The sequence below is a fragment of the Amblyraja radiata genome, chromosome 8 (genome assembly GCF_010909765.2).
Source record: "Amblyraja radiata isolate CabotCenter1 chromosome 8, sAmbRad1.1.pri, whole genome shotgun sequence".
In the NCBI taxonomy this organism is placed as follows: Eukaryota; Metazoa; Chordata; class Chondrichthyes; order Rajiformes; family Rajidae; genus Amblyraja; species Amblyraja radiata.
The window spans coordinates 49,719,581-49,732,844 of NC_045963.1; the positions used below are offsets into that span (position 1 = coordinate 49,719,581).

Genomic DNA, 13,264 nt, shown 5'->3' on the forward strand with positions numbered 1-13,264 from the left:
TACCACCATATCATTTGTCAGAGCCTGGAGATCAAAATTGGTACTGTCCAGGTCCCAGAATGATAGAGTCATATAGCACAGAAACAGACCCTTTGACACAACCCGTCCATGCAGCCCATATTCCGCTAAAGCTTTCATATCCATATAAGGAAGATAGACACAAGGTGCTGGAGTAACTCAGCAGGTCAGGCAGTATCTGGTTAAAAAGGGTGATTGACATTTCAGGTCTGAACCCTTCTTCAGACTCGAGAAGGGTTCCAACGTGAAAAGTCACCCATCCTTTTTCTCCAGAGATGCTGCCTGATCCACTGAGTTAATCCATCATTTTGTGTCTATCTTCGGTATAAACCAGCTTCTGCAGTTCCTTTCTTCACTATCCATGCAAGGTCTGTGTATATAGCACTTTCTGCAATGGCCTGAATATTTCTACTGATTGCATTTTTAAATTAGATTTGAATATGTATCAGTGATTTGTATTTTGCCAGCATGATTGTGTTAGTTGCTTTGGCAAGCAACCTTGAGGCACTGAGGCTAGGTGTTCAAGAGCATCGGCGAAGTGGTTTACTGTTTCCAGTAAACCTGAAATATGATAAAGGTGATTTGAGAATAGTTGCACACTTAACCCCCTGTGACTATTCCACTGAATAAATAATAGGCTTGTGAGGGAACGTTGTGTTTTTGTAATAGTTGAAAAGAGACACACACAGATAGCAGAACTCAACCAGCTGAGTCCTGATAAATGTGTAAGTAATTTGCCAAGAAATGTAATGCTTTAATTAGGATTTCTTACAGGTTGCTTGTGCAAAATAACCAATTTGTGCTGAAATCCATCTAATGATTCCTTCTGCAACTGAAGCTAAATTAAACAACACAAACACCAGTTTTCTAACATATTCCTGACTTGATGTGAAACTGAAAAATGGATTGGTAATAATTAAGGGTGTTGAACATTGATAGCTTGAATGAGGAAGCAAAACATTCGTCATTGGTGAAATTTCACTTCTTGCTGTTACATCTGGATTAGACTTTTATCTGAAGGAGTGAAAGGGAAGTGATTTTAGTAAATTGGAATTGCAAGTTCTGGCAAGCACTTATTTAGTAGGCGCAGCCGAGGTAGTAATGAAAATTAAGGTCTTATCCACACAGACTAAGGACTGAATGGAGAGTTCACAGTATTCATTGGGGATATGATTGTCTTTTTTAACATCTTGAATGTTTTTGATATCACAACCTTGCCATATGTTGATCTTGTCAGTCAGAGGACTAAGCTGGTCAGTGAACATATCTGGAAATCTTCAGATCTGAGGCAGGGACTCTGGCGATTTACAAATACATATGAGGACACAGGTTAACTTTGGGTCCAAGGACCATGTTGTTTCCTTCAATTCTCATCCATCACAGAGGCTCCAAATGATTGTTCTTATTTGATGAGTGATGGCTCAGGCATCGCAACAGCTCTAATGTCACCAAACATGTGAAAAATGGGAGTTTAAATTCTTCAGTGCCCTGTTCCCAAGTATATGATTTAAAGTTACACCTATACCAGGCTAATAACAGTCACACAAAAGACTAATCAGTCACACAAAAGACTGATTAAAGCTCATTGCAGGACTGTAATCCCAAGATTGGACTGGATCCCTGCAAATTTACAAATGGGTGGTTGGTGATGAGTGGGGAAATAATTAGTCTTTAGTTGTCAAGTCTAACAACATGCTGAAATATTAATTCTGTTCAATTCCACTGTACAGTAGTGAGTTGAAAAAGAGTTGCTAAATTAAGATCGAGAAGAGGAAAAATTACTGTTCATTGGACGTTGCCAATCTTTGGAAATGTACCCCAGAATAAGCAATAGATCTCATGCCATAAGCCTATTTAACAGGAATTGATTTCAGGACTACAGAGAAATCATGGGGATTTGAAAGGAAAATGCTGAAGCCAAATATTAGATCAATGATCTTATTGAATAGCGGAGCAGGCTCAAAGGGACCTATGACCGAACCCTGTTTCTACTACAATATGCATTTCCACAGGTTGCTTGTCATTTTAACTCCCCTTCCCATATTGACCTTTCTGTCCTTGGCTCTGTCATTGCCAGAGTGAGGCCACACGCAAACTGGAATAGCACTCCATATTCTGCTTGAGTAGCTTACTATAGAACAGTATGAACATTGAATTCTCCCAATTTCAATACACCCACCTATTACCCTCTTTTTCCAGACCCCCCCCCCCTCCCTTCACCCTGTTGTCCAAATATTTCACCCACCATCTCTCTCCCCCCCCCCCCCCCCCCCACCACCCATTACCCTGCTTCTTTCTCTTCCCTTATGCACTCACCTCCCATCCCCGAGTCTCCCATTTCTCTTTCATATCTTATCCTTCACTTTTCCCCCATCACTTTGCACCCATATCTCTCCCTCCAGGTTTATATTAACACTTCCTCTTCTCTCCTTATCTGACACCTATTTGTCTCCTTTTCATCTCTATCTTTTGTCACTTAGGTCGGTTGGGGGCGCCGTGAGTCGGCTGCCCTGCCAGCAGTGTGTTCGTTATTTTGACTTTTTTGGGGTTTTTTAAGTGTGTCCAAATGTTTGTTTTAGTGTCTGTCGGTATGTCTTATGTGGGGGTGGTGGAAGGGGGAAACCGTTATTTCAGTCACTTCCTCGACGGAGAGGCGATTTTTCATAGAAACATAGAAACATAGAATATAGGTGCAGGAGTAGGCCATTCGGCCCTTCGAGCCTGCACCGCCATTCAATATGATCATGGCTGATCATCCAACTCAGTATCCTATACCTGCTTTCTCTCCATACCCTCTGATCCCTGATTTCCCCTCTATCCTTAAGCTGTGACCCCTTGTCCTGGACTTCCCCAACATCGGGAACAATCTTCCTGCATCTAGCCTGTCCAACCCCTTAAGAATTTTGTAAGTTTCTATAAGATCCCCCCTCAGTCTCCTAAATTCTAGCGAGTACAAGCCGAGTCTATCCAGTCTTTCCTCATATGAAAGTCCTGACATCCCAGGAATCATTCTGGTGAACCTTCTCTGCACTCCCTCTATGGCAATAATGTGCTTCCTCAGATTTGAAGACCAAAACTGTACGCAATACTCCAGGTGTGGTCTCACCAAGACCCTGTACAACTGCAGTAGAACCTCCCTGCTCCTATACTCAAATGTAATTTCTCCGTCTCCCTCGCGGGCCTAACAGCTTGGATTGGAGCGGCCTCTCCCGGAGTCGGGCCCTTCCATCGCGGAGCGGGGCGGGCCCTTGCGGGGGGTCGCCAGAAAGGAGTACTCCAATCGCTGGCCTGGTGACTTTGGCATCATGGGGCTGTGGTCTGTGGAGCTTTTAGCCATGGGCGTGGCGTGGAGTTTGGGATCCCTTGCCGGTGATCGGTGAAGAAGAGCTCCGACCACTGGCCTGCGGCCTATAAAATCCTGAAGCCGTGGTCTCCGGTAGGAAAGTGGCCAATTCGGGTGCTCCAAGCCGCGAAGTGTGTTCGACCGTCCCGACGTCGGAGTTTTGATCATCCCTACGAGACGGCCTGTATATTGGAACGACCGGCGTTAGTTCAGGTCCTTCTTGGACGACCTGGAAAAGAGCGCCAAGACCAAGAGCAGCGTCATTCCTGTTGAGGGTAGAGGGACCAGCAGAGCGTCCCTTGTAGCCAGGGTCTGGAGGGCAAGGAGCACCGCCACTCCACCTGGGTCCGCTAGGGGAGGAGTGGCTCTGCTGTCAGTGACCGAAAGACTGGTGACGGGATCTAGGAAGTGGACAGGGCTGAAGATGTCCTGGCTGGGTTGCTCCTATCCACGTGTCACCGTGCCAGGCGGAACAGGGCTTTGCCCAAGCCAGATGCTTGCCCCTTTACCGAGGTTGTATAGTAGTTATTAGAATATTTGTAGCATAGTTGTTTGATGATTTTGTAACATGGTGGTGGGTACGTCACCATGGTTTTGGTTTTTGTATCGTGTTGAAATTAAATAAATTATTTTTTGATACAAAACAAAAAGAGGGTCTTTACATCGGCCGTCTGTAGTGGCGACTATGGCCCCGACCACGGATGAACGGGGGAGGAGGACTGACTGAAACTTGTTGCCTTCCACCACAGTGAGGAATGTTGTGGTGGATGTTTTGTTGAATTCTATTGTGTATTGTGTGTCTTTTATTAAGTGTATCGCTGCTGGCAAATTCATTTCACTGCACCTTCGTTGGTACATGTGACGAATAAATTTGATTTTGACTTTGACTTATTCCACCCATCTGCCAATCAAACTCCCCTCACCTAGGTCCTCCTATCACTTGCAAGTTTTGTCCCACCCTCACCTTACCCTCGCTTAGGATTCAAGGAGAGAGCTAAATGGATAGAAAACTGGCTCCATGGAAGGAAGCAGAGGGTGATGGAAGGTTGCTCTGGGACTGGAGGCCTGTGACCAGTGGTATGCCTCAGGGTTCAGTGCTGGGCCCGTTACTGTTTGTCATCTATATCAATGATTTGGATGAGAACGTACATGGAAAGATTATCAAGTTTGCAGATGATACAAAAGTAGGTGGTATTGCAGATAGTGAAGAAGGTTGTCAAAAATTGCAGCATGATCTTGATCAGTAAGGGGGTGGGCTGAGGAATGGCTGATGGAATTTAATACAGAGAAATGTGAGGTGTTGCATTTTGAAAAGTCTAACATGGGCAGGACCTACACAATGAATGGTAGGGCTCTAAGGAATGTTGTAGAACAGAGGGAATTAGGAGTGCAGGTACATAGTTCCTTGAAGGTGGCATCACCAGTAGATAGGGTGGTCAAAAAGGCTTTTGGGACATTGGCCTTCATCAGTCAGAGTATTGTGTATAGAAGTTGGGAGGTCATGTTACTGTTATATAAGACGTTGGTGAGGCCGCATTTAGAGTAAGGTGTTCAGTTCTGGGCACCATGTTATAGGAAAGATTCTGTCAAGTTGGAAAGGGTACAGAGAAGATTTACAAGGATGTTGCCAGGACTCGAAAGTCTGAGCTACAGGGAGAGGTTGAGCAGGCTGGGACTCTATTACTTGGAGTGCAGGAGGATGAGGGGTGATCTTAAAGAGGTGAATTGAGAACCAGAGGATATAAGTTTAAGCAGAAGGGGATTAGATTTAATAGGAATCTAAGGGGTAACCTTTTCACACAAAGTGTGGTCGGTGTATGGAACAAGCTGCCAGAGACAGGGACTATCGCAACGTTTAAGAAACAATTAGACAGGTACATGGATAGGACAGGTTTAGAAGAAAATGGGTCAAACACAGGCAGGTGGGTCCAGTATAGATGGGTCATGTTAGTTGGTGTGGGCAAGTTGGGTCAAAGAGCCAGTTTCCATGGTGTATTACTCACCTCTCTTTTCAAACTTTCTGCCTACTGTAATCAGCTCTGAAGAAGAGTCCCAACCTGAAAAGTCATCTGTCCATTTTGTCCACTGGTACTGCCTAACCTGCTGAGTTCCTTCAGCTCGTTGAGTTCTGCTCAAGATTCCAACATCTGCTGTTTCTTGTGTCTCCAAAGAGCATTTGATGGTGACACTAAGTTAAATGGAGTTGATATTTATCTTTTGCTTGGAAAGTCATGTAACCAAATGGAGTATGACCAACCTGAACACTAATTAGTCACAGTCATATGGTACAGAAACAGAACCTTCAGTACATTATGTCCATGCAAGTAGCCACTCTATACCAATCCCTGCATTTGGGTTGGGGTCTGCTAAATTGGCACTTCAAGCATAGCAATACTCGGGACACCCCTGTAGTTCACAGTATCTGCTGGGAAAATCGTCAGGAAATTATTATCTCTTTTAAGATCTTTAATGTTCTTGATATAATGGGACAGTTTTGCTTATTTTCTACACAGTATCTGGTGTAATCTCCATACATCTAATAGCAAGAATCATCACCAACAAAACATAATCTCGACATAGCTAACAGCAGAATATATTGTAGAACTGCTGTAGGTTTGGGAGCAACAGCAGCAGGAGATTAGCAAGAGATACGACAGATTGGCTCTAGCCCAAGTGGGAGGAGAGAAGTGAGTCAGTGCTGGGAAAACAGTTGAAAACTGAGGAATTTGGTTTGTAAATTGGTAAATCAGGCAATTTATCAGTTAATTTAAGCAAGACTGCTCTTAGCGAACGGCAGTGAGTGAAGTGCCCTGTGAGAAAAGTGTGAGTCTTTGGCGAGGAGGCTGAGGAGAGGAGACCACGCAATACGCTTGAGAGGTAGAGACGAAAGAAGGAGATGTCAGGCAAGCTGATTCAGTGCGATGCTTGCAGTATGTGGGAGGTCAAGGACACCGCTAGTGCCTCTGGCTGCTACAAATGCGAGAAGTGCATCCAGGTGGAGCTCCTGAAGGGCCGTGTTGGGGAACTGGAGAAGCAAGTGGATGGCCTCCGGTTCGTCCGAGAAACGGAGTCGTTCCTCGACAAGTCCTACAGTACGATTGTTACACCTAAGGTACTGGAAAAGAGAAGGTGGGAGACAGTGAGAACGGGAGGGAAGCATGGAATGCCAACGTCCCCGGGTGTTGTACCTCTTGTGAACAGGTTCACCCACTTAGAAGCTGTCGGGACAGAAGAGGTGTTTACACTGGGCGACGGACTGGCTTGTGATGCGAATAGGGCTGTTGAGCCAAAACCAAAAAGGCCTAAGGCAGGCAACGCCATTGTAGTGGGAGACTCCATTGTGAGAGGTACCGACAGGGGTTTCTGCGGCAACAGACGGGATGCGAGGATGGTGTGCTGCCTTCCTGGTGCCAGGATCCAGGATGTCACGGACAGAGTGCAGAAAATCCTCAAGGGCGATGGTGAACATCCGGAAGTGGTAGTGCATGTCGGCACAAACGATGTCGGAAAGAAGGGGATGAATATTCTGCAGCGTGACTTTAGAGAGCTCGGAAAAATGCTGAAAAGCAGGACCTCCAGGGTTGTTATCTCCGGTTTGCTTCCAGTTCCTCGTGCTGGCGAGAGCAGGAACAGAGAGATACGGGACCTGAACGTGTGGCTGAGGAACTGGTGCACGGGGCAGGGATTTAGATTCTTAGATCACTGGGATCTGTTTTGGGGTAAGGGGGAACTGTACAAAAGGGACGGATTGCATCTTAACAGGTGGGGGACCAGCATTCTGGCAGGCAGGTTTGCCACTGCTACACGGGTGGTTTTAAACTGAATAAGGGGGGTGGGGCGTCAAATGGGATAGTGGAGGATGGAGTTAAAGGGAAAGGGTTTCTTAAATGTGTGAGCGTAGAGACAGAGGGGTGTAAAATGAGGGTAGAAGCAATAGGTAGCAAGGTGAAAAGTAAAAGTGGCAGGCAGACAAAACCAGGGCAAAAATCAGAAAGGGCCACTTTTCAACATAATTGTATAAGGGGTAAGAGTGTTGTAAAAACAAGCCTGAAGGCTTTGTGTCTCAATGCAAGGAGCATTTGTAATAAGGTGGATGAGTTGAATGTGCAGATAGCTATTAATGACTATGATATAGTTGGGATCACGGAGACATGGCTCCAGGGTGACCAAGGCTGGGAGCTGAACATCCAGGGATATTCAATATTCAGGAAGGATAGAGAGAAAGGAAAAGGAGGTGGGGTAGCGTTGCTGATTAGAGAGGAGATTAACGCAATGGAAAGGAAGGACATTAGTTTGGAGGATGTGGAATCGGTATGGGTAGAGCTGCGAAACACTAAGGGGCAGAAAACGCTGGTGGGTGTTGTGTACAGGCCACCTAACAGTAGTAGTGAAGTTGGAGATGGTATCAAACAGGAAATTAGAAATGCGTGCGACAAAGGCAAAATAGTTATAATGGGTGACTTCAATCTACATATAGATTGGGTGAATCAAATTGGCAGGGGTGCTGAGGAAGAGGATTTCTTGGAATGTATGCGGGATAGTTATCTAAATCAACATGTAGAGGAACCAACGAGAGAGCAGGCTATTTTAGACTGGGTATTGAGTAATGAGGAAGGGTTAGTTAGCAGTCTTGTTGTACGTGCCCCCTTGGGCAAGAGTGACCATAATATGGTTGAGTTCTTCATTAGGATGGAGAGTGACATTGTTAATTCAGAAACAATGGTTCTGAACTTAAAGAAAGGTAACTTTGAGGGTATGAGACATGAATTGGCCAAGATTGACTGGCAATTAATTCTAAAAGGGTTGACGGTGGATATGCAATGGAAGACATTTAAAGACTGCATGGATGAACTACAAAAATTGTTCATCCCAGTTTGGCAAAAGAATAAATCAGGGAAGGTAGTGCATCCGTGGATAACAAGGGAAATCAGGGATAGTATCAAAGCGAAGGATGATGCGTACAAATTAGCCAGAAAAAGCAGCATACCGGAGGACTGGGAGAAATTCAGAGACCAGCAGAGGAGGACAAAGGGCTTAATTAGGAAAGGAAAAATAGATTATGAAAGAAAACTGGCAGGGAACATAAAAACTGACTGCAAAAGTTTTTATAGATATGTGAAAAGAAAGAGATTAGTTAAAACAAATGTAGGTCCCTTGCAGTCAGAAACAGGTGAGTTGATCATGGGGAACAAGGATATGGCGGACCAATTGAATAACTACTTTGGTTCCGTCTTCACTAAGGAAGACATAAATAATCTGCCGGAAATAGCAGGGGACCGCGGGTCAAAGGAGTTGGAGGAATTGAGTGAAATCCAGGTTAGCCGGGAAGTGGTGTTGGGTAAATTGAATGGATTAAAGGCCGATAAATCCCCAGGGCCAGATAGGCTGCATCCCAGAGTACTTAAGGAAATAGCTCCAGAAATAGTGGATGCATTAGTAATAATCTTTCAAAACTCTTTAGATTCTGGAGTAGTTCCTGAGGATTGGCGGGTAGCAAACGTAACCCCACTTTTTAAGAAGGGAGGGAGAGAGAAAACGGGGAATTACAGACCAGTTAATCTAACATCGGTAGTGGGGAAACTGCTAGAGTCAGTTATTAAAGATGGGATAGCAGCACATTTGGAAAGTGGTGAAATCATTGGACAAAGTCAGCATGGATTTACAAAAGGTAAATCATGTCTGACGAATCTTATAGAATTTTTCGAGGATGTAACTAGTAGCGTGGATAGGGGAGAACCAGTGGATGTGGTGTATCTGGACTTCCAGAAGGCTTTCGACAAGGTCCCACATAAGAGATTAGTTTACAAACTTAAAGCACACGGCATTGGGGGTTCAGCATTGATGTGGATAGAGAACTGGCTGGCAAACAGGAAGCAAAGTGTAGGAGTAAACGGGTCCTTTTCACAATGGCAGGCAGTGACTAGTGGGGTACCGCAAGGCTCAGTGCTGGGACCCCAGCTATTTACAATATATATTAATGATCTGGATGAGGGAATTGAAGGCAATATCTCCAAGTTTGCGGATGACACTAAGCTGGGGGGCAGTGTTAGCTGTGAGGAGGATGCTAGGAGACTGCAAGGTGACTTGGATAGGCTGGGTGAGTGGGCAAATGTTTGGCAGATGCAGTATAATGTGGATAAATGTGAGGTTATCCATTTTGGTGGCAAAAACAGGAAAGCAGACTATTATCTAAATGGTGGCCGACTAGGAAAAGGGGAGATGCAGCGAGACCTGGGTGTCATGGTACACCAGTCATTGAAAGTGGGCATGCAGGTGCAGCAGGCAGTGAAGAAAGCGAATGGTATGTTAGCTTTCATAGCAAAAGGATTTGAGTATAGGAGCAGGGAGGTTCTACTGCAGTTGTACAGGGTCTTGGTGAGACCACACCTGGAGTATTGCGTACAGTTTTGGTCTCCAAATCTGAGGAAGGACATTATTGCCATAGAGGGAGTGCAGAGAAGGTTCACCAGACTGATTCCTGGGATGTCAGGACTGTCTTATGAAGAAAGACTGGATAGACTTGGTTTATACTCTCTAGAATTTAGGAGATTGAGAGGGGATCTTATAGAAACTTACAAAATTCTTAAGGGGTTGGACAGGCTAGATGCAGGAAGATTGCTCACGATGTTGGGGAAGTCCAGGACAAGGGGTCACAGCTTAAGGATAAGGGGGAAATCCTTTAAAACCGAGATGAGAAGAACTTTTTTCACACAGAGAGTGGTGAATCTCTGGAACTCTCTGCCACAGAGGGTAGTCGAGGCCAGTTCATTGGCTATATTTAAGAGGGAGTTAGATGTGGCCCTTGTGGCTAAGGGGATCAGAGGGTATGGAGAGAAGGCAGGTACAGGGTACGGAGTTGGATGATCAGCCATGATCATATTGAATGGCGGTGCAGGCTCGAAGGGCCGAATGGCCTACTCCTGCACCTAATTTCTATGTTTCTATGTCTATGTTTCTATCTTCCTCTGTAGACCATAAAGGTCCTGTCCCACTTACGTGTCCTTGGCACGCAAATTACGCGGCCTCGTGGTCGCGTTGAGGTGCACGGGCATCGTATGGCCGCGCGGGGCCGCTGGTATGTAGTTGTGCGCGACATCGCGCGGGGCTCCTAAATTTTTGTAGTGAACTAAATCTTCGCGTGCCAACGGCCTGTCGCGGAACTGACGGCCAAAGTGGGACAGGTCCAAGACCCTGACGCAACGTCTCACCTTCAACAGCAGCAGAAGCAGGCAAACGATCGCCAAGCTCGGCCTGGGGCTCACGGCCATTGCGGTCCGGATCCGCCCCCACTTCTACTCTCAGAGCAGGAGTAAAGGGCCTGTCCCACCACCATGCGATTGCATGCATCTAGCGCGAGCAAACGTGGTCACTTGAGGCATACGGCCTCGCAGGGCCGGTCCCACTTCCAAGCGTGGAGGCGTATGGAGTTGTGCGGGGCTGGTCCCGACATCGCGTGGGGCTCCGAAAATCCCGCACTGTCCGAAATCTTCACGCGGCAACGGTCTGTCGGCCTGCAGGCTCATTGAGGGCGTACGCAGCGTCGCGACGGGCGTACGCTGCGTCTTGATGTCGTAGGCAGCGTCTTGACGGCGTGCGCCTTGCGCGTGGCATTGCACGATGACGTCACCGCCCGGCGTGCCGTTGCGTGATGACGTCACCGCCCGACACCGTGCGACATCCAAATTCAGTCGGCCCGTCTCCTGCCCAGCTGATTGGTGAGTATGATGTCGGGACCAGCGCCGCACAACTCCATACGCCTCCGCGCTTGGAAGTGGGACCGGCCCCGCGAGGCTGTACGCCTCAAGCGACCACGTTTGGTCACGCAGAACGCATGCAATCGCATGCTGGTGGGACAGGCCCTTAACTCAGTGGGACTGGCAGGATCTCTGGAGAGAAACAATGGGTGACGTTTCGGGTCAAGACCCTTCTTTTCAGACTGAAGAAGAGTCTCAACACGAAACGTCACCGATTGCTTCTCTCCAGAGGTGCTGCCGGTCCTGCTGAGTTACTCCAGCTTTGTGTCCATCTTCAAATGACATCACGCGCTCCAGACGACTGTGTGTACGCATGGAATCGCGCCCGATTTTCGCGGGACCGTCTCGGCTCAACGCGACCGCGAGGTCGCGTAATTTGCGTGCCAAGGACACGTAGGTGGGACAGGCCCTTAATTTACAATGACAACTGTGAGTTGCACTCCTCCTGAGAGTAAGTTTCAATCTGTATCTATCAGATTTGGAAAGATGGACATTAATTAATTTAGCAGGACCAAAACAGTAACAAATTATACATTAATTAGCTGTCTAATCCAATGGCCTGAAACAAAGCCAAGATCAGATGAGATTTAAATGAATGCACAAAGGAGAGCTGGCCAATTTAAATTGATATTGAACTCATTTAAATTATAAATTTGTATTAGCACCACTTACTTGTGACAGTAGCTGGGCTGCTTTGTCCTTCGCTCTGCACGGTTCAAATATTTGGCAATGGTTTGATCAGTAATAGTTGGAGCTGGTCATGATTATTGAACAGTTAGAATCCAACCAGCTTGTTTTATAAATATGTCTACCTTAGATAAATGAAAAAAAATCAGAATGGTGCATTCTTGGATGAAAACCCTTTGGCTAATTGGAGTTAGGTGCACAAACATATAAATTGAAATAGATACAAAGAACTGTTTATGGTCTTTTGTGCAGTTACTGGCCAAATATCTGCTTATAAATGAGTTCAAGCAAAAGTGAAATATTCTCAGAATAAACTGGAACACTTACTATTCTGTAGCACTGTTAACTGAATAGGTATATCCAGATCAATGCTACATTCTTTCTATGGATATTTACATCCAATCCCAATTTTCATCAGTTCTGCACTTGCTTATGACACTCATGGTAGCCATTCTGAAATGTTGCAATCTATAGCTCTTTCTCTCCTTGTATTTATAGGTTAGTGCCACATGTATTGCTTAGTTAATAGATTGCAGCTCAAGCAGGAGAGCAAAATCTGGTGAGCCAGTTGCTCCTAATAGTTGCAATGGTGAAATGGAAGTTGAGTTAATAGAAAAATAATTTAATGCCACAACACAGAAGTGTAACAGCAGGAAGAGGATTGCAGAGAAACCACAACGTTTAGATACCCTTCAGCATGAAATCAAGGGTTACACTCCTTGGGACACAACAACGTTTTGGTTATGGCTATTGAATATATTTCATCTGCAAATCAAAAGGATTCCAAATAGAAACCATGTTTAATGGCAGTTCAGGTGATAACTGACATAACAGGGAATATTCTGAATGCATTCTGAAGGTACATCTTTGGTTGTTTTCTCTTTGCAGACTCCAACAGTTGGACCAGCACAGTCAGGCCAGTGCACAGCAAGTGGTGGAACTACTGCAGAAGCAAAATGAGCTGATGAAGGAAAGACAGACCCTACTGGAAAAGTTGCAGTGTCTCCAGTCATCAGAAAATGTCTCAGACTAAGTAGCATTCTTCTGTTATCTATTTCACATTAACCTAAGGTCACTGTAGTAGATGTATGGCACCAGCCACCATATTCCAATTAAGGTGCATGTCAGTGATCTCTTGTTCTTTCCTTCGTAAAGTAAGTTTATTCATATGGAGGAAAGTCAAGTGGAAATGGCAGTTTTTTTTCAAAGTACTTCAATATTTTGTGCTTACAACAAATCTGCAATGCAATCAGTGGTTTATATGGACTGGAGAGGAAATATAGTTCAACAAACTGAAATGTTAATGCCTACTCTATCAGGCACACCAGAAATTCCGGCATACCTGATAAAGTAAGGATCAACTTTGGATGCTGACCTCAAACAATATCATTTATTAAAAATAATAATAATATTATTATAAGGCCAGGCTTGGAAGAATGTCAGGCACAGGCACAGGCTACTG

The 13,264-nt window shown here is 45.4% G+C and overlaps 1 protein-coding gene across 2 annotated transcripts in view; it reads left to right on the plus strand.

Moving 5' to 3' along the window:
- sdccag8 (SHH signaling and ciliogenesis regulator SDCCAG8) overlaps positions 1-13,264 on the plus strand; it is a 331,517-nt gene that overhangs the window by 301,041 nt on the left and 17,212 nt on the right. The window contains exon 17 of one of the 2 annotated variants that reach the window (XM_033025849.1): positions 12,691-12,835. In XM_033025849.1, coding sequence (XP_032881740.1) covers positions 12,691-12,835 — 145 coding nt within the window. The remainder of the gene's footprint in view (positions 1-12,690; positions 12,836-13,264) is intronic. The other variant, XM_033025848.1, reaches the window with a different exon arrangement.